Source organism: Pteropus medius, unplaced genomic scaffold (assembly GCF_902729225.1).
Source record: "Pteropus medius unplaced genomic scaffold, Ma_sr-lr_union100, whole genome shotgun sequence".
NCBI classification, from domain to species: domain Eukaryota; kingdom Metazoa; phylum Chordata; class Mammalia; order Chiroptera; family Pteropodidae; genus Pteropus; species Pteropus medius.
The window spans coordinates 10,094,630-10,117,032 of NW_024354875.1; the positions used below are offsets into that span (position 1 = coordinate 10,094,630).

At 31.7% G+C, this 22,403-nt stretch overlaps 1 protein-coding gene across 4 annotated transcripts in view; it reads left to right on the forward strand.

Annotated features, from left to right (window-relative positions):
- Nucleotides 1-22,403, forward strand: part of KYNU (kynureninase) — a 109,389-nt gene that overhangs the window by 40,237 nt on the left and 46,749 nt on the right. For 3 of the 4 annotated variants that reach the window (XM_039855287.1, XM_039855286.1, XM_039855289.1), the window contains 4 exons: nucleotides 7,712-7,773; nucleotides 9,344-9,415; nucleotides 10,621-10,695; nucleotides 13,031-13,177. In XM_039855287.1, the coding sequence (XP_039711221.1) occupies nucleotides 7,712-7,773; nucleotides 9,344-9,415; nucleotides 10,621-10,695; nucleotides 13,031-13,177 (356 nt within the window). The remainder of the gene's footprint in view (nucleotides 1-7,711; nucleotides 7,774-9,343; nucleotides 9,416-10,620; nucleotides 10,696-13,030; nucleotides 13,178-22,403) is intronic. The other variant, XM_039855288.1, reaches the window with a different exon arrangement.

Here is a 22,403-nt window from a genome sequence, read left to right on the forward strand (position 1 = left end):
CATAAAAATCAACTTAAATTTCTAAGATTTCATTATATGGTAAAATAAACACTTACTTTCATATGCTAAAGGCCTAAAACATCAATCATTTTTTGTCTCATTTCAAAGTAATTCTTGGTGATCTATTTAAAACTAGGCTGAGCATTGTCGAAAATAATATAGTTTATGCTTTTTTTTCGGTCTATAATGTGTTTCTTAAAGTGAATGATTTGTACTCTTGGCGGTAGTCGAGCTAGTTTTAGAAGGTAAATGTGTTAACATTTTGAAAAATAATTATTTTTTTGAGTTGAACAAATATTCAATATTGCCAGAAATCTTATATGAAATTTAGAGTATTAAATACAAAAAATAATGACATTTAAGAGTTGGAGTGGTATTATTTGGAAATAAAAGGAGGACTTAGGAAAACTCTAACTTTCAAAATGGTTTTCATACCTCACTCTCTTATAGGCGTTTGTAAAAATATATTTATTGTTTCACCCCAATTGTATCCTGGCCAGTAATCAGGATCTAGAGGGAAAATAGAATTAGAGTGAAGAAAGTAGAACTTACACCCAGAAAGAATTATGGCAATTGACAATCACGAAAATCTAGGGAATATCTCATTTGTTAAAAAAATAATTATTGAACTCCTGCTGTGTGTCAGAACTTGTGGTAGACACTAAAGATAAAATCCTTACCAGCCTCATCCTCATGAGACTCCCATTAAAGATACAAAGAAATGTAAAATTAGTATATACACATCATCACATAATACAAAGAAATATAAAATTAATCATTGAGATTAGTGCTTCAAAAAAGAGGCAATTTTCAATTAATGACGGAGGACTGAACACATGCAGTTAAGCACTCTTTTTTTTAAATGTCACTAAACTACTCTTAATAGAATTAGAAAAAATAATGTGTAACCCCCAAAAGACAAATAGAATGGCAAAGGAAATGATAGCAACATTTTGGGAACTGAATAGCAAGCAAACAAACATTAAGTGTCTCTGTTTAAAAATAAATAAATAAATAAGCTAACCAAATTCTAATCACCCATTGATGGGTGAAAAATAAACTGCCACTTGCTTTACACTGCAGATCCCTCAAAAAGCTTGGGAATTACTCCCCGTAAGCAGCTCTGGAAGTGAGAGTGAAGATAGGAATAAAAACAGAAAGATTTGTTTTTGAAAGTCTGATTAAAATGCAGTTAGAGTACCAGATCCCCTTGTTTATTTCATGCAGCCAGGTGAATCCTTCCCCACCCTGCTCAGGAGACAACTGGGTGAGTCCGGAGAAGGGAGAAGAAAGGCTCTCAGGGAAGGACACACAATATACTGTCTCAGTCAGCCTGGGCTGCCATAACAAAGTACCACAGACTGCATGGCTTAACAGACATTTACTTTTTCGCAGTCCTGGAGGGAGGCTAGAAGTTCAACAGTGGTCGGTTTCTGGTTCGGCCTCTTTTTCTGGCTTGTAGATGCTGCATCCTGTGTCCTCACATGGCCTTTCTTCTGTGCACCTCAGAGAGAAAGAGATCTCTAGTGTGTCTTCTTCATCTTATTGATTGCCAGTCCTGTCAGATTAAGGCCTTACCCTTATGATGTCATTTAACCTTCATCACTTCTGTCATATTGGCGATTAGAGCTTCAACATACAAATTTTGAGAGGATACAATACAGTTCATAACATATTCCACAGTGAAAACAAAAGAGTTAAATAAATGTTTATCTTTTGTTCTAACTTAGACCCCAGAAACCATGCAGGAGACTGGAAAAGTCTTTGTGGTATTTGGACAACCTAAATAAAGATTCTGACATGCGTTTTCCCAGTACAATGATTCAATAATGTCACTTTACATCAAACCCCAACACATGTATAAAGAACACACTCATGTTTAAAGCAGCCCAAATTAATGGACTTTTAAGGAAAATTTATTTTTAATTTATTAACTATATGAATATGTTACCTATTCAAAATGTTTAAAAACAAAAACTACTTTATAGAAGGATTGCAAGCAAAAGCAAGAGCTATTTCCTACTACTTATTATTGAGTAATCATTACACTGTATACATTTCTGTTTTATATGATTATATTATAGGATCATAATGTGACTTCTAGTTTGAGATAGCATGATAAGTACAAACTAAAAATACTCCCTTCTATTTCAAACACAGAGAAATAATAGAAAAAATAAATTTACAAACATATAGTAACATTAAAAAAATAGAAATTTTTCACAGACCAGAAATATAGCCATTGCTGAAGAAAGGAGTGGCTGGAAGCATAGAAAGGCAGTATTTTGGGGGCCGCACATGCAGCCAGGTCGAGTGTGTAGGGCCTGAGTCCAGGACTCGCCCACAAAGCCCCAAGGCTAATCTGCTTGGCTCTGGGTACCTGGGGCTGGGATTCCGAGCCAGAATTTTTGTCTGCTGGGGCAGGTAAAGGCGAAAACCGAGCATCTCCTGACAGACCAGTGAGGGAACACAATGTTTGATGAGGCTGTCAGCATTAGTTAGAGGAGTGTGTATTTATTGGAGAAAATAACGACTTAAATAATCCTGGATTGAGTTTAAAGGTGTGCTAAATAGTTGTTTAATAATGCTTTCGTTTGTCTTCACTTTTTAGATGCCACTAATATTCATTCAAATGTCTAACATGTAAATAAAAATTTTGAAAAAAATCCTGGATTAATTTGACCTGAGGATATATATTTCCTTAGTTGTAGGTCTTATTTTTTTCTTTCCTGAGTTTGCTTTCAGAATATCAATTTTATTCTAATCCTGTTAATTTGTTCTTAATATTTATCATTCTCTAAAGAAGAGTTTGGAGGTTAATATACAGGCCAGGGAGTGGTAAGGTGATATTATTTAGTGAGATTTATTTATGAAGCAAATCAATCCTGTAAAAAGACTTCTTTTGACATTTAAGAGTTTATACCTCTATTGCTACTTATTAAATGTGCACGTGTTTTGGTGCCCGATAAATACATATATGTCACAATGATTCCTAAAATTTCAAACCAGCCACCTTTCATTATCTTTAATAAAGAAAATTAAAAAAAATTAAATATCCAAATTGGATGGATAAAGAGACCAAATATATTTAATTTTTTAAAGAATACTTATTAACTCTAGCTTTCAGAGGTTTTGTTTGTCTTTGAAATACCATACAAAGTTATAACACATATGGAACAAATTTCTTTTCATTTTCTGTGTTTTTATCATATTTCATTTCAAAATTGTCAATGAATGAAGGGAATCTAGTTTAATGGTTATTTTATTGTTTGTTTTGTTTTCTACAATTCATGTTTTATCAGGGAAAATATTTCTACTATTTGTTGACCAAAGGAATAAAAGTTGACAGTGTCTGAAAAAGTGTATTATAAGCAATATTTTAAAAGTTTGCTATTTTTCTTTAAATTTCAGCAACTATAACCCCCCAAATTTATTTATTTTAAAAATTATATATATTAGTCAGAGAAATGTTTCTTAAGTCGAGTTGAAAAATTAGAGTTCACTGTTTGCTTTAGTAGAAACTTTTTTTAGAAGATGTTTGTGTGTGTATTTGTGTTTATTTTCTTGGTTACAAATTCCATTCAGGTTCCCTTTTTGCCCTAGTTGCTAGGAAGTTCTAAGAAAATTTGGTCAAGTTTTAAGTAGAAAAACACTTAATAGATTCTAATTTGTTTCTCATCTGCATATATTGTACTCTGTACTTACTTTTTATCATTTTCCTCACGTGGTAATACAAGAAACCTGAAATCCTCTTTGAAAGTAGACATGCTATAAATCATAAAATAATTAAAATAACTATATGACAACTACAGTAAAGAGCAGCAGAAATCATATTTATTTTTGCTACTTTCTAAGCTATCTAATTGTGTTATGAACAAAAAGATAAGTTGTATATTTTAGGCTATGATTGAATCTTACAGGTTCTTAAAAAACACAGCCTTTATTTTACCATAAAATATCTCAAGAAGAAGTAACAGGAGAATAATAAAAATTACTATGTGTAAAATTGGTAGAGTGGATAGAGAGAAGGAAGAGACAATAAGCAACGATATTTATTCATGGACACAGAAAAGAATTTAAATTTTAGATGAGAAGAAAAGCTATTAAGAAAACATTTTATAGAGAGCCAACAGTTCTGCAAAACATAAAATAACTTTCTCTTATAATTAATTTCATATTATCACAATGCTAGAAATAGAATTGCTGAAGAGTATTATTAGCATTATTATTAAACTTACTTCTCCCTGGGTACATAAAAATCACAAAGGGATAGATACATGCATTCTAGCTTATAAAAAATTGTAATGTGAACATAAATTTGCTTTATGAAATTTGTGGTTGACCCTCAGAGAAGCAATAATCCCTGGAAACGCTCTCTAAAGAGTTTTCAATGCTCAGCCATACAGTAGCCACCTCTATAAGCCAAAGAAATTTGCTATTTGAAAAATAGAGTGGAAAGTTTTTGGACTTTGCCTAACTACAAACCTTATGACCAAATCCACAATAACATTTGCATCTGCTTAATAAAATGTACAGAAAATAGTATGGCAGTTGGAAGACCCATCATGAATCTCGTTATCAAATGCTAAGCAGCTGGGGGCTCTGTCATCTTCACTTTACAATATATTTGAAATTACAATTAGACGCAGAGGGAATTTGGTGATAAACATGGACCTCCTATATTTGACTTACAGGGAGTAAGCAGATAATGTAGACAACTCTTCCAAATGTAATTTGAACAAAAGATTTTAATTCTTTATTTTTTTTTCTACAAGAGAGTAAGTTTTTGTCTACTTTCTATCTGCAAGACTTTAGGCAAGTCAATTCATCTCTTTGGACATCAGTTTCCTCATTGATAAAATATGGAAAATCAAAGTAGATACCTTATCAGGTTACTGTGAAGACTACGTGAGATAATACAAGTCATATATTTAGAAGTATCGGCACATCATAAAGGTTCAGTAAACTTTAGCTTGCCAGACATTAGACAAAAGGGCAGAGCCTGCATCTAACTAAGTTTCACCTTCTGGTAAAGCAAAATATTATGTTCGTTAAGTAAATAATCAGGAAATCACTCCTCAAATGAGAGTCCTGGCTCACACTCATCTCAGGTGAAGTGATTCAAATCTTGGCATTTATTGCAATGAGTTCTGATGACCTTTAAAGTAAAGACTCTTTCAAAACCCGATAATATTTCTGGAAGTTTTTTTTTTTTTCTTTTTAATTTACTCCCCAATACTTATAGTTCTTGATGTAGCAACATTAATTTTAAAAAAGTTCTTAGGAAAAAGAAGAGAAACAAAGAAAAACAACATGAAAGAATTTCAGTTTACTTTTTTTTAAAGGTTTGTTTTCTTGTGGAATTCTGATATTAAAATACGTTGGTTTCAGAAATAGAAATTGAATTAAAAGAGAAGAAAAATGGGTAACTTTTCTTTTAAAAATACACTAAAAATTCGTCTGACTTATAGCACTTTGAAGTGAAAAATACTTCATTATTTGGTGCCTTTAGGTTATATTTAGAATAAACATTTCAGTTAATGTTCTATAACTTTAATATTAACACCACTCTCAGATACACATGTGTGTGCATGTTCACACAATAGATTGACCCAGTCTTTGATAAAATTCAGTAGCAGATGAGGAGAGCATTTTGTGAAGCACTTGGTGGAATTTAATTTAAAGTATTCTAATGTGAAATAATTTTTGTGCAAGTGGTCAGAGAAGCCATTCGAGGCAGCAAAGGATTATTTATAAAGAATTGGTTTGGTGTTAGCACGCCATGGAATGTGAGGGGAGGAAAGCACAATGCCAAGTGTGTCTCTACATTAATTCAGCCCCATACATCTAGTTCATCACATGTCCATGCAAGAGAAAATTTAGGTGATCCCAAATGAATGCTGTACTGTTGAGAGGACTAAAATTTTCCAGGAATCTATAATCATTTTAATCAGAATGTAAACATTAAGCAAAAATAGAATGTCTGAGCTTCTATAGAAAGTCTCCCTTACCCCTTTCCTACTCTTTCATTTCTTTGTTTTCATTTTGTGATAACATGTTTTCTTTTTATTTCTTTTCCTCATTATAGTACATTCTTTCAAATGATTCCCTTTCTAGTAATTCTGCTCACCCTTATATTACGTTTTCTTCCTTTCCTTCTTCCACTCTCCCTGCCAAAGTATTTTTTATTAAAATAAATGGTTTTCAGAAAAGATGCACATAAATAATTAACAGAATAATATCAGATTACATCTTAGATAATTTTTGTCTTATAAATAACAGTAAAAACTTATACTATAATGCAAATAAATAAATAAAATAAAGTTGGTATAATATATTTTACTATATTTCAAAAAGATATTTTTTTATATTGTAGAAGACATATACCACTGTATAAGTTTTTTGTATTCATATCTATCTAGTATGTTTAAGAGAAATTTTACTTAGTGCTAGGAATATAGAATGAGATTGTTCCTTTTGCCGCTTAAGTTCAGATACTGTACACCTTATAATGACCACAGATACAATCACCACTTGTTTACCTGCCTTGCACATTAAAGAGTAAAACCCATCTGCCAAATGCAACAAGAAGGGTTTTTTGTTTGTTTATTTGTTTATTTTTTGACTAGATAAAGACAAGGGCCCTTCCTTAAATGGCTATGTTGAAATCTACATTCCTAAGTTGTACACTTATTTCCAGTGGCCTCCCCTCAAGTCAACTTATCCTAGAATCTATTGATTAGGTTAATTATTCCATTTACTGTCTATTCTTTTAAAATGGGACTCTAGCAAAAGTATCTCTGTGGATACAAATATCAGACTTGTATTATACATTTTCCTTAACACTTAGTACAGCCTCACAAACATTAAAGCTCATAGCCCAGTTTCCTCAGTGATGGTAAAGAAACATTATTCTGATTCGCCAGTCTAATTTCCTTTAAAAGAAATCATAAGAACTAAAAATAGGGAAAGTAATATTATTATTGTTATTATGTGCTGTGTTCTTAAGTGTCCAATGTCTGCTTTTCTCTGGGTCTATTTCTAGTACCAAAATCTTCCGTAATAGGAATTAGATCAGGTTATAATTGTGTAGTGGGTATCTTAATTTTGCATATTTTCTCCATCAGACAATACATATCTATATTTTCTTACATTAATGTGTATGAATAAGCCCCAGATCTATTTAGCTATTTGCATTTTATTCTCTAGCTCTTTTGTCTTATAAGCTATTATATATCTTACTGTAATAACAATGAATTATGTTTGGCAAAGTAGCCTTCTTTTAGGTGCATTTTAATTTGATGTTAGAAACAACCAACTTTAAAAATGTTATTGGCCTTCATTCCTTTCAAGTTTTCTTTTGGAAATACACTTATCACAAAAATGTGCTCTGTGGGAATTTGACAAACTTGCTGATGCTAGTATAAATCATTTTTAGTTTACAGGAAAAAGCAAATGCTTCATTATTTTGTTGTTATTGTTTACTAAATTCAAAAGGAAATATAATTTTTAGCTAGCTATGTGCATATAAGTCCAAATATCATTTGATAAAATGAGTCAAGTGGGAAAACTTCATTTCTTTATGATGACATATCAAATATGCCCTTATCTCTAAAAACATTAAGAATGAAGGAGTGACATCACCCCACTTTATTTTTCTAAGTATCTTTAGCGCTAATAGAAAAATTTTAATAATGACATTTCTTTGCAGGAGCCAATGAGAAAGAAATAGCCCTAATGAATGGTTTAACTGTTAATTTACATCTTCTACTAGTAAGTTACCTTTCCCACTAATGTTTAATGTACACTCAATTTACAGAATCTAAAATTTTTCTATCTTTAATTCATGAGCATTTAGTGGTTAACTTATTTAAAATAAATTGTGAGGTTATTTTCACTTTTACCAGTAAATGCTGGACCATGATAGAATGGCTTCTTCATAATCATGATAGAGTTGACTCTTGCAAAGAGCTTTAGAATAATGAAGAGCTCTTATCGCAGAACATAAAAGAGTCATAGTGGGTAAAAAAGCAAAATCGCCTGCAAATACACAAAACAGTGTAGAAACGCTAGCAAATACCGAGCTTTTCAGTTTTTCAATGTGCTGGACTATAGCAGGGTAAGATTATGGATCACTATGTTTTTGTAGGTTAATTTTGGGAGATTAAGTTAAAAAATTTGAAAATAAAATTAAATTGGAGGAAAAGAACTTAGTACCTTAAATGACTTGTTTAAAATGATTCTTACATTCTAAGTATTTAATAAATGTTTATAACTTAAAATAAATATATTCTTGATTTGGAATATGGTGATTATAGTAATTGCTTGATGCTTTAAAAAATGTTTATTTTTTAAGTAAATTTTAAAAACATGTCTAGATGGCCAAGATACACAATGAAGATTTTATTTTATTTTATTTTATTTTATTTTATTTTATTTTATTTTATTTTATTTTAGTAAAATGGAAAAAATGATTTTTAAATATTACTGAAGAAACATACTTGTGCAGTACACTAAGTATCATGATAAACAACATAGTTTTAAGTTCAGACACCCCTGGATTTGACTCTCAGCTGTTATTTAATGCTGTTTGACTTTGGACAAGTTTTTTGGCATTTCTAAATCTTATTTTTCTTCTCTGTAAAAACGAGGACAAAATACCTACCTGGTAGGTATGTAAGAGTATGAAATGTAATAATATGTGAAAATTATTTTAGCATCCAGGTTGATGACCAACACCAATTAACAGTAGCAGTCATTTTCCTTGTTATCATTGTCGGTCTCATTCTGTAGGAAAAAATAAAAAGATCCCTCTAAACAAATGAGCCACTTCTCTCTGTTGCCTCTAGAAATGTCAAATATTTCATGTTAGGGCTAAGGTACTTTTTGTTGCACCTAAAATAAAATCCCATGAAATAATAAAGCAATGGAAATATTATTTACTAGGAACCAAATTGGCAGTGCAAGATAACTCATTATTAATAAGACATACATAAAACATGAGCTTTTCAGTCTTACAATAAAGAAATTGCCATTAAGTGCATTGGGAAGATAGTTTTTCAATTAAAATTTAAGTAAAGTTTGAGAATTTGTATTTATCTGATTTCCATTTTTTCCTGAATTTGCTTCTCCATCAATAAATGTAATGAGCCGATATCATCTTCTTCTTTATAATTCATCAGAAACAAGGCTAAATGGAAAGGGTACCTTTGACAGACATCTAGATTTGTAATTAATTAATGCCTTTAAATGCTGGAGATTATAAAATAAAAGTGTGGCGTAAAACAAATAAATGTAGAAATTGTGCATTAATGCTTTTCTCAATAAATCCATTTCATTACAGTTATCGTTTTTTAAGCCTACACCGAAACGGTATAAAATTCTTCTGGAAGCCAAAGCTTTCCCTTCAGATCATGTAAGGATTCTTCAAATTATATTTACATTCTTTCTGTTCTTCCCAGAGGAGCATATCATTTTTCTGACTTGAATATTTATTCACTAGTCATTTCTCAATAACCTCAGACTAAAAAGATCTGTCAAATGCTTTTGATTTAGGCATTTAAATAAATAAAGTGTAGCTTTATTTCTTTTGTTCAAGTAAAACATGTGCTGAGGAGGAAAGAATTGAATAGGAACATTGATTTATTAGTCTTTTTTAACTGCATTGAGCAAATTACTGGTCTAAAGCAAGTGCAGTTATAATGTTTTGTTAATTCTTGTTATTTTATTTTATGAAATCAAATCGATACATGCCCCAGTGCTAACCATTTAGCTACAGAGAATAGAAATATAAACTTTTATTTGTCCATTTGTTTTTATAACATGCTAGCATAATTACTGGTGCTTTAGTATTGAAAAAAATATATTTATAAGAGATTAAAAATATTTCTCATGGATCACTAAAAAATTCATGCTATTTTTTCAGCAATTCAGTCGATAAGAAATTTGATTGTTCTAGACACGGACACATAAAACTATATTACACGTTTCAGTTTTAGTGTTAGAGAAACCTGATTTTTGTCTTTATATTATCACTGTTAACTATTCTAGCTCACATCTTGTAATTTTAAGGCATTTCATTATGTCCAAATTAATAGTCATTATCTTACTAAAAAGGATCGAACCTTAATATCTTGAAAAAAACTCAGAGCCCCCATAATTGCTTGCTATCATTCACATCTTGTACTCTCAATGAAGGGAAATTTTTGGCGTTCTTTCCTTGTACTAGCTTACTCTTTCTAGAGTGAGTCATTTCTATATTCTAGTTCAAGTCTAGGAAGTCCATACTATTCACCTTGGAATTTTGTAAACTCCGGTGTTGACTTATATAGGTGATTTAATATTTAACTAAAAAAAATCTCTTGTAACTCCCTAAAGTCTAGATGACTCCTATGTTTCCATTTATCTCTGAAATTTAGTGTTTCAAGGAATATTCAGATTCTTGTATGCAAATTATATTAAACATTTCTTTTCTGATACATTATTTAGTCAGTTTTAATCTTGACCTTGAATTTTATATCATAAAATATTTTTATTCTTATTTTATTATTTATTTTCAGACCTATTTCAAAGTACTTCTGTGCATTGGACTTGATTTAATAAATCATCTTTCTTTTCCAGTATGCTATTGAATCACAGCTTCAACTTCATGGACTTGACATTGAGAAGAGTATGCGGATTATAAAGCCAAGAGAGGTACATGTGATAGAGAAATAAATAATAAACATTCAACATGCTTCTATTTGTATTTTTTTTCCTCATTTTTCTCAAATGTTTGTTATCTTTATTACTTTAATGGAATTCTCAAGAAAGTATAAAAGACCTATACTTCTGTTACTAGTAGGTCATTTTGCTTAAAATGGAGAATTAACTCAGAAGTGCATTTTCATTTTAAGGCTAGTCATATTATAAGCAAATTGTTTTTCTGTTAACAGCACTAGAGTCTGCTATACCCTTCATTGGGATGGGAAGAGATGACAAATTACATATATCATTTTCAATTTCAAATGCCATTGCCTGTGGATGCCATAAAAATTGTATTAAAGACTGGCGATATTTGTTGAAATTGCATGATACTTATCTTTTATGTCTTAATATAAGTATCAAGTGTTTTCCTTTGAGCTTAGACTAGAGTATAGAAAGGGAAGTGGTATAGTGGAAAAAGTTTGGGCTTTATACCTGGCTAATATATACCCTAGAGAAATCCCAGACCCACAACTTTCTGGTACTAAGAGACTTTGGGAAAGTCATTTGGTCTCTGTGATTCCTTCATCTTTAAATAGATAACAAAGGAAATACCTCATCAAACTTGACCTATGTTCAAAGTCTAAAACACTGCACAATTTACATTAACAGAGATATAAGACTACGTTGTATAAACTTTGACATCTAAACCCTGAAACTTGTGAAATATCACACCAAGAGATCCACGCAGAGTAAATTTTAGGTTTCACAAATGATGCTCCCAGGCTGTTAACTCAGTGTTTGAGGAATTATTTCTTTCAACCCAGAATACTTTGAGAAATTAAAATCTACTTCATTCACTTTTATTTGCCAAAATGTAATAAATCAATGAAGTAGAAAGTTCTCACACCTGTGAGAGGATACCTTTTTTATAGGTCATATATAAATTGCTAATTTCTAGCAAAAATGAATATAGTCACTGACATACTACAAGTCTTAATGTTAAAAGTGACAAGTGTTGTGGAACCTCATGAGTTAATCATAATCTTGGGAGCATTCTTCATCACTACTAGATTAGCACAAGTCAACATGAGAGAGGACTATATCTTACCTTTAAGAAATATATTTCTTATTTGCTTAATATTGAATTTCTTAAAGTTCTATATTAAATGTTAATATATATAGTACTTTCCCTAATGGTTTTTTTTTTTGAAATTTTGGTGGACAAATCATATTAGATTTTTCTAAGAAAAATTTTTGAATTACCATGTTATTTGTTTTACTTAGACTTTTTCTTAGAATTACCGAAATCCTTTCCTTCATACATAAAATGTACATCACTTAATAATTCAGAGATTTTAATATTAATACTGTTTTTATAGATTCCCATTTTGTAAACAAGTTTCAAGCTTCTAGTAGAAACTAGAATATTTGTGATATATATGTAATATATGCCGAACATGGGACACAGTATTGACAAGTAACAAGAATGATCAACAATTAAAAATAACTGAAGAAAAATTTATAAATGCCTTAATGAGCTTCCCTCAAATATTAATACATTTAATGATGGTTTGACCTCAAAATCATGTTAGATTTATCACTGGAAAAAATTCATGAGGACTTAATAAATAAATAAAAATTGTTAGGATACAAGAAGATACTTCATATTTAACTGATATCTTTTTGCTCATGTTGTTTGTAAGACCAAACCTAAATTTATTCACAATTTTTACTAAGTAACCAATCATTAGTCTTAGGTGAGAAGATGTGGAGAAAAATAATTGAGTTTTATTGATATTTTTCTTCATGTTTGGGCCTTGATCTTTAAATTGATGTGGAAGAGGTTTAATTCTTAAGTTAACAGGAGGTATTGCTTAGGTTGTATTCAGATGAAAGATGCATAGATGTTTTTATTCTGCAAAAAACAACATGATATTAGATTGATAGGTGAAATGCTAATTTTTAAGAAATTGTTCTTGCCATTTAATATTTCATGGACTTGTACTTTCTGATATTTTATTGGATGGAAATAAAGAAGAAACAATTTATAAGTATATAAATAGTAAAGATTAATTGAAAAACTGAAGAGTAAGTCAAGTAAAGTTTTGCAAAGACTTAATTTTATAAAACTCTAGTATTTTATTATCAGTACCTAATAATAACAAAAAGCATGCTCAAATGCCACTCTCTTGCCAAATTTTTGAAGATCATTGATCTGAAAAAAATTATCTTTGATTTTACTTATGGTGAGAAAGAGCTCACGGTGAATTTTAGATTGGGAAATATGAAGTGAGAAATTTAACATTGTGGATATAAATGTAACTTATGCCTAACTCTACTTTAGGGAGAAGAAATCTTGAGAACAGAAGATATTCTTGAAGTAATAGAGAAGGAAGGAGACTCGATTGCAGTGATCTTGTTCTGTGGGCTGCATTTTTATACTGGACAGCTCTTTAATATACACGCCATCACACAAGCTGGGCAAGCAAAGGTATGCACTTCATTTGCTCCTTCCCACCTCATCACAAATATCACTCTAATGAGGAGTATTTGAACTTCTAGTGAAATATCTTTGTTTGTGCCTATGTAAAATTACTTAAAGAGTTAAAAAAAAAAAGAGTAAGCTTTACACTTAAGAAACCTGTACTCTTTTTTTCCTTAAGCTATTTCTCTATTTAAACCTCTTTTTATCAATTCTGTAGTCTCACCTACTTACTAGTGTCTGTTTTCTCAGTGTTTACCTCTGGTCGGCAGGACAGGTGAGCTTCCAGTAGGTGATGTCATTAGTACTGAGCTGCTCATTCAGCAGGACACAGACAGAATATTTAGGATAGTAACTACATGTTAGGACTGTTAGAAACTCAAGTCTGGTATTTTGTTATACTATATCTCATTTTAATATAATTCAGTTCTCACTTAACCCTAGGTACCTGAAGAAGGAGAGGTGCAGAATAAAAGTTGATCAGTAGATTGAGTTTCACACAGTTTATTTTAAGGAAGCTATTTTTTCCCCAAGAATCTTAAGAAATTATTATACTTCCTATAATGAGAGATTTCCTTACATATCACTAAATCACACTTAAATTGGTTACCATTTTGAAATCGTGTCTCTTTATATGTGTATTTGTAAAACACTGATTTTAATATTTGTATGGAAAAAGAAATTAGAGAGGAGCAACAGTCAACAGTGACAATTTGGATTTAAAATCCTTAACTAATAGTTCTATTTGAATCAGCAATCAAGTCATGTATTTAAAAGATGACCATCGAATTTTGTTCTGAACATTAATAAGTCATGGGATTAATGTATGTGTGAGGTCTAGTTAATATACTCAGTTATTGAAGCTAATGAATGGAACTAATGAAAAGAAATTTAGCACCATTATCAGCAGTCTCTAGGAATTTGCAGCCACGACTTCCAACTGATTTGATGGATAACTGTGAAAGTGGTACATTCAAAAGATATAAAGATAATATCTTCTTAATTTAGATATTAAATGTTAAGCATCAAAATAAAGGGAAGCCAATAAAAAGTCATATTTTAAAATGTTATGCAAGTAATCAGCAGTCTCTGAATCCCTCAGTATACATGTACGTCTCATTAACCTTCATAGAAATGAGGCAGGAAGATAGAGGAAAGACGGCGGGTTTTGGAATCAATCATACAATCTGAGGTTCAAATCTTGGCTACATAATTTAATTGTTATATGATCTCAAACAAGTTGCTTAACTTTTCTACGTCTCTTTTTAAAAGTGTTTTCTTTGGCGGGGATAACAAGACCTGGTTCATAAATTCAATGTAGAGATAAGAGTATAAAATATCTACTGGAGTGTACAGATTCAGCTGTTAAGTGATAGTTGCCTCCTCTGCCTTCTACTGTCCAATAAATATGCAGTTTTAGAAAGTGACTCAGATGGAAATAATCCTTTATTTCTCATTAAAAAGCATTAAAAAGCAAAATATATTTGTTTACTTAGTTATATATATAATTCTTTCTTAACTACTTTGGTTGGTAAAACCATTCTCTCAGCACTTTGCATGCTTTCTTTCACTTAAAAAAATATATAAGTGCCTACCAACTGAAACTCTCTTGTAGCTTTCAGTCAAATAAAGGAAGGTAAGAATGAGCAGTTCCATTTAAATTTAACCACACAGAAGTGATGGATACCATGGAAGATAAATGGTGATATAGCAGACTTAGATATATCCATTATAAAGTTATTCTAACAAACATTTATACTCTTGCTAGACAATCCCATCCCCCTGCCCCCCCGCCCCAGCCTCAATGAAAGTTGAGAAAAATTCTTTAACATGTAGATTTACATTGCTATCTTGTGTGATCTATGAAGATAAATCTCAATGAGAGGCAGAGAATATATTAAAGTAGTAAAATTAAGAAAGAGTTTGGAAATTGTAGGCAAGAAAATGCTGTTAGAAATGGCTAAATGAAATAAAAAAGAAGAAAAGTTTCAGAAATGAAGTATGGTAGGAATCAAAAATAGTGTTGGGATGGAGCAAGGTACATCAACAAGAGTAGATTTTGAAATAGAACTTTAAAATTACGTAAAAGAGAAGCGAGGACAAGAATTTTGAAAACTATATTAAAGAAAATCATGACTACGAAAAAGAGCACAAATCATAAGTGATTTGATGAGTTATTTTGAACCCTTAAAACCACACACCTACATCAAGAAACTTCTAGGACATTCATAACACTCAGAATCCTCAAGTGTGTGTTCTCCAAAATACTGCCTGTTACCTCTCTTCAAAAAGTACCACTCTCCTGACTTATGACCATATATATTAGCTTTGTCCATTTCTGAACTTTATATAAATGGATTAATATGTATTCTTTTGAGTCTGGCTTATTTGCTTACTATTGTATTTGTGAGATTCATCCATGTTGTATGTACTAGTAGTTTTGTTTTTCTTTCCATTTCAGTATATTATTATAGTATGCAAACAGATCACAATTTATTTATTTATTTTTTTCTATTCTAATCTGGATAGGTATTTGGGTTTTATTTCTACTTGAGGATTAATAACATAAATGTTCCTCTGAACATTCTTATACATTTCTTTGGCTAAGCATTCATAGACATTTCTATTAAGTATATAGTTAGAAGTGGATTCTTCAAGCATAAGGTATGTGTATGTTCATACCTTATTAACTTTCCAAAGGGTTGTATCAATTAGGCATACACTCCTATCAGCATATATGAGAGTTTCTGTCACTCTCCAACTTCATTAAAAGCCTGTCTAGTTAGTTTGTAATGGTAATGTACTTTTTGTTTTTTTTTTTATTGATATGTAATTAATATACAATATCCTGTTAGTTTCATGTGTACATCATAGTGATTTTTTTATTTGTATACATTATAAAATGATCCCCACAATAAGTCTAGTTACCATCTGTCACCATAAAAAATATTACAACATTATTGACTGTATTCTCTATACTTTATAGTATATCCCCATGACTTATTATTTTGTAACTGTAAGTTTGTACTGCTTAATCCCCTTTATCTATTTTATCCACCCCTCCCCCAACCCCTCTTCTCTCTGGTAACCACTACTTTGTTTTCTGGATTTTTGAGTCTGTTAAGGTTTTGTTTTGTTTGTTCATTTGTTTTGTTTTTTAGATTCCACTTATAAGTGAAATCATACGGTATTTGTCTTTACCTGACATTTCATTTAGCATAATACCCTCTACCTAGGTCCATTCATGTTGTCACAAATGTCAAGATTTCATTCTTTGTTATGCCTGAGTAATTTTCCATGATTGATATATATCACACTTGAGTTGTGTCCATATTTTGGCTATTGTAAATAATGTCACAATGAACACAAAGGTACATACATCTCTTCAAATCAGTGTTTTGAATTTGGATAAATACCCAGGAGAGGAATTGGATAAATACCCAGGAGAGGAATTGCTAGATTATATGGTATCTAATTTTTAATTTTTTGAGGAACTTCCATACTGTTTTCCATAGTGGCTGCCCCATTTTACATTCCTACCAAAAATGTATGAAGAATCACATTTCTGCACATCCTCACCTATATTTGTTATTTTTTGTCTTTTTGATAATAGCCATTCTGACAGATGTGATGTGATATCCCATTTTGGTTTTGATTTGTATTTCCCTGATGATTAGTGATGTCAAGCATCTTTTCATATGCTTGTTGGCCATCTATATGTCTGTCCTCTTGGGAGCAATATCTATTCAGGTCATCTTCCTTTTTTTTTAATTGGATTGTTTTGTTTTGTTTTGTTTTGTTTTACGAATTCTTTGTATATTTTAGATATTTACCCTTTATTGGCTTTTTCAAGTATCTTTTTCTATTCAGTAGGTTGTCCTTTCAGTTTGTTAATGACATCTTTCGCTGTACAAAAACTTGTTAGTTTGATGTAATCCCATTTGTTTATTTTTGCTTTCATTGCCTTTGCCTGTGGAGACTAGTCCCTTAAAAATATTGCTAAGCCCAATGTCAAAGAGTATACTGCCTGTTTTCTTGTAGGAAGTTTGTGGTTTTAGGTTTTATGTTCAAGTCATTAATCTATTTTGAATTTATTTTTTTTATGTGGTGTAAGATAGTGGTCCAGTTTTATTCTTTTGCATTTAATTGTCCAGTTTTTTCAACACCGTTTATTAAACAGACTGTCTTTTCCCCATTGTATAATCTTATCTCTTTTCTCATAGGATAATTGACCATATATATGAAAGTTTTTTTCTGGCTCTCTGATTCTATTGATCTATGTGTCTATGTTAGATTGGCATAGAAACCACTAAAAATATATTTTAGAAAAGAGTATATTTTGTCTCACATCTAAATGGGTCTCTCTCCTAAGTATTATTACCATATAATTGATAAACTAGATAGTTGCTTTAAGTCCACTTTGTAACAGGACAGACAGATAAAAATAGATAAGTAAAAGTCAAAAGTCACCACACATCCAAGAAGTCAACTACATATTGTTGAGAAGATTGTGATTGGACTTGTATATCTCCTATTTGATGCCCTATCTTGCATTTCTACCATATAACGACTATTACTCTTCTACCATTTATGGAAAAGAGTCTAAATCACTTTAGCCTTTTCTGATTTTACATACTAAATTATCAATATCACAGTTTCCTTTGCTCACTGCATAACTTATTTTGCAGCTAAACTAAGCACTTAATATGTTCCCTGCCCAGATATCATATTCTCTCTGTGTGTGCTTTTATTATTAGTTTTCCCTCCACCTACAATTACCATATGTAATTCTCTTCCTCCACTCCAGCTGTACCACTACCTGCCTCTAGGACAGTTTACAATCTGTCCTAGAGATTTGCTTTGTTTAACCCTCTTTGTATACATAAATATTGTATGTTTAAAAGTTTTTAAGCAAACGCCAACATAGAATATCAGGACCTTTCTTATAAAAACTTCTATTTCCAGATATATTCTGAAAAATTAGAAGTTTGTCAACACTGGACCGTCATTCCTGGAGAATAATGCATGGCAAGGCTGAGTAACAGCTCTGCCCATTAGCTAGAATTCAAGCAATCCAAAACAACTCCACTCGTACCTATCGAACCCAACATTGAAGCATAGTGACAGCTGACATATATATTTGCTTATGTTGCAGTATTCTTACAATAAAAGGTGAAGTGAAGTATTTCTTAGAGACCAAACTCGTATGTTACTTGACTAACTCGTGTAGAACCATGAATGTACAATCCTTGAACTTCATCAAAATTTTTGTGCTCTCTGTGTCAGGCTAAATCTGTCTTTCTGTTGTATTTTTTTATAGCATGCTGGGGAATGTATTATTGGCTATCTTTTGTACTGTCTTATAATTATTTCTATGCCTATCTTAACTCTCTAATTTAAAAAGCTTATGTCAGTAGATTGTTCAATGACCGATTGAGGCTAGTGCCTTACACACTGTCATATCTTTAAACACAAACATGTGAATAGTGTTTGTGCATCAGCAAAAGTGGATCAGGCTAATTTTTTGGCTCACATATTGCACAAAAAGCACAACTCTGTTCCCATTTAAATAGAATCAGAAAAAAATTGAAGAATTACTTATAGAAGAATTGAAGAATTACTTAATTTTTAGTTACTGTAAAAATTAAAATACTTTTTTTGTAAATTTTGACTTAGGACATGCAGACTGCTTCATTAAGTCATTAAATATTAAATGAACTAAATTAAGTTGGAAAAATTACTTTGAGTTGTTTTTCTCATCTTGGGTATCTGGAATAAATTAAACAAACAATATTTTGTGTGAGATCTTTGCCAACTGGAGAAAGACTCTAAAAGAGAACACTGCTACTTGATTTGTTTGGTTCTCCCCCTTTACTTTTGTGCTTACTACTGACAATAAATAGAAAAGATGGTCACTGTTTTTCATGTAAAAAAAAAAAAACCTGAAATTTGCTCTTGAAAACACACTCTTAGATAGCAGGATATTTTCACTTGCAAATCACTCAATTCTTTGGGGTCTTAAGATCTTTTTGCTTTTCCTCTCTCCCAAATATCTCACTCTTTCTGTCCATGTAGCAGTTAGCTCTGAGTCATACCTTCTTAACTAACAAATTCCCCTTAAGTTTTATTAGCAAAATATCCCATGCTCCCCACCTCCTATCTCATCTCTGGATTTACCAGTCTAATGAATATCTACTTTAAGAAAGCCAGGCTAAAAGGGTAAATCTAGCTTCTGCAATAGTGTTTTGTACAAATGTGAACAATTATATGTACTGTTGATGGGCTTCTGGGCTTCAATCACTCGACATGTAATATTTCCAATCTTCTCAGCAATGCTGACAGTAAGCTCGAACTATGGCTTAGTTGAGGAAATTGAGTCTGAGAGACGTTAAACTCTTGCGGAAGGTGTCTTAGCCAGCCAATAAAGGCTAGAATTGGAGTCTAGTTTCTGGCTGGCACCACACCTTTCTTTCCACCATATTGTTTATTTTTATATATGTAAACTAACTATGTAATGGCAAAGAGGTCGCAACACATAGAAAAGTAAAAAAAAAACCCACATATTTGCATACATAGCCCTCTTTTTTTGGTCATTTCTTTTCTTGGGTACCTGAGATCTTTGTCTTTAGAGTTGATGCAATTGTCTCTTCACTTCAAAGAATACCAAAAATCCACAATTTTTACTTTGCCCATAGATGTCAAAGGTAGGAATCAGAATTATTGCCGATTGGGATTCTGTTTAGTGCCAGCATTCAGCAGTGCCACATCTTAGAGCCTCGAACCCACTCCTTCCAACTGCTCATTTTAAGAGATACCCCTAGACACCGGCTTCCCTAGACCTCTTTCTGGTGGGTCTCTCGGGCAGTTGCTCCACTGACAATAGTGCCCACCAGTGATGGCCCCATTATCATTCCTTTTAGTAGCTCTTCAATGGCCTACAAGTATTCACAGGAGGTCTCCCTCTAATTAGAAGAGGTTACAAACTCCTATATGACTGGGAAACTAATCTACATGACATGAGAGAATTTCAGCAGGAAGTTCAGTGAGCTCTCTAATGGTAGCTGAGTTGCAGATTATTCTCAAGAAATTGTATTGTCTCCTCTGTAAATACATATTGATATAAATGCCTTCAATCAATAGCTCTAGGACAATGTGGGAATTTTCTTAACTTATGTAGGGTAAGGGTTACTTGTGATATCATCCTTCCTATACACTTGCACTTTAAAAAATATTTCGATAGAAAATACATTTGAAATTATCAGACTTTAATCTTGCAGTAATTCAACAAATGGCCTAGGATAACCCTCTCGGTTTTCCTTGTTTCTGTTCCCGTTTGCTGTTGAACTTTAATATGAACATTTAGATTTGATTATCAGATGGCTAGCTTCTGGATTGGAATATTTTGTGTATTTTTTTTTTCGTACATATGCTGATTATTCATTTTTCTGGTCAGGACTAAAATAACTTTGAGTAGCATTCAGGTTCTGCTCTGCAAAAAATTTTAAACTTTGATTCTGATTGCCACGCTATTTGATTTCTGAAAAAATTTCTTGTTGCTCTAGTTGAAAGATTACATCTTGTTCCTTTTTATGTGTATGTTTCTTGTCATTTTGTATTGTCTTAAGTTTTAATAATGAGGAACTGCTATTTTCATTAAACTATTGGCACAAATAAGTGAAGACTTACCATACTACTTCAAAAAAGAGTAGATAACTGTTTTATAGAATTTTTGGAAGGAAATTGTGATACAAATAATGTTGACTTTAAGTACAGAATGAACATAATACAAGAAATAATGCTTAGTTCCTGCTTATAACTATGGAGTTAAATGAAAAGAAAAAAAAAGTGAAAACCATAATAAATTTAGGCTGGACAAAAGGAAGAACTTCTAGAATTAAAGTTCACTCTAGAATGAAATATTGACAGGAGAGTACAGGCTTTTATTATAAAGATCTTTTTTAGATAATATTTTTTTCTAACTTAGCATCTATGCATGTTTTTGAATCATAGTACTTGAATGAATTTTGAAAGTTAAGTGCTTCAAGACTGTGGAAAGAAACTCTACCAGCTTTCATATTCCTTTTTTTTATTCTCACCTGCCCCAAGTATTATTCAACAACTCCATAATTAAGAATTTTTTTGGAAAATCCTAAGATCAGATGAGAACTAACTATTCAACCTATTATTGTTAGTCCACCATTTGTTTATACCATCTATATAGAGTTAACCAACACACACACACACACACACACACACACACACACACACACACACACACACACACACACGTACATGTACAGAGTTATACTATAACTATTTTTGTTCACTTTCTTCACATTTTTCTATCGTTTTTTCTTTTTAAGGTGATATAAATTTATAGCACTTCAGTTCTTTGATTATTTCCTATGGCATTTGTATCAAAACAGGAGCAATGTTGAGAATACTTAAAGATCTGAATGATGTGGTGTGGAAACTGTAGTTCCCACAAACAGCCATGACAAGGCCACACTCATTACCAGACTTGAAGGGACATAGAGGCACTTATAATTTACAGGCCGTGATGCTAGTGCCACTGCCAAGGGCATCCACTAGAGTCTGGATCTTTACTGAGCAGGGAAGTTGCAGAGGCTAGTATTTATGAATGGACCTAGAGTAGTTAGCGGGCACCTCTTGCAGGAACCTCCCAGGTTCCGTGGGGCCTGCAACCATGGGTGGTTTACTCAAGTGGCTCAGGACAAAGGCTACTTACCTCCCTTAAGTATTTTATTATTTTAACAATTATATGAGCATACCAATGCATACCAGCTGACTATCAGCTTTGTGCATAACTACAACTATCTTATCTTGTATAATTATCCTTTTTAACACCAAATCTGCTACTTACTGATGATTTCTATAATTTATAACATTTTTTTGGTGAAGAAAGAACAAACTAAAATATCAGTTCAAAGTCAATCTGTTATAGAATGAATCAATAAAGTAATCAGGATTTTAATACCACTTGGAAAAACATTAAACTGTACTTTTCCATATTTAATAGACAAATAATGAATCAAATTTGAGAGTTAGTGAGCTAGCATTTCACCTGGAAATCTCAGCACAGGCCCTCTGTGTAATAATATTCCACTGCTCAAAAATAAATGTTTATTATTGTACTAAAGAAGGTGGCAAAGACAAAAACATGATATTTCTTGCTTTATTGAGTGGGATTTTGAACATTTTTAAACTACTGTTA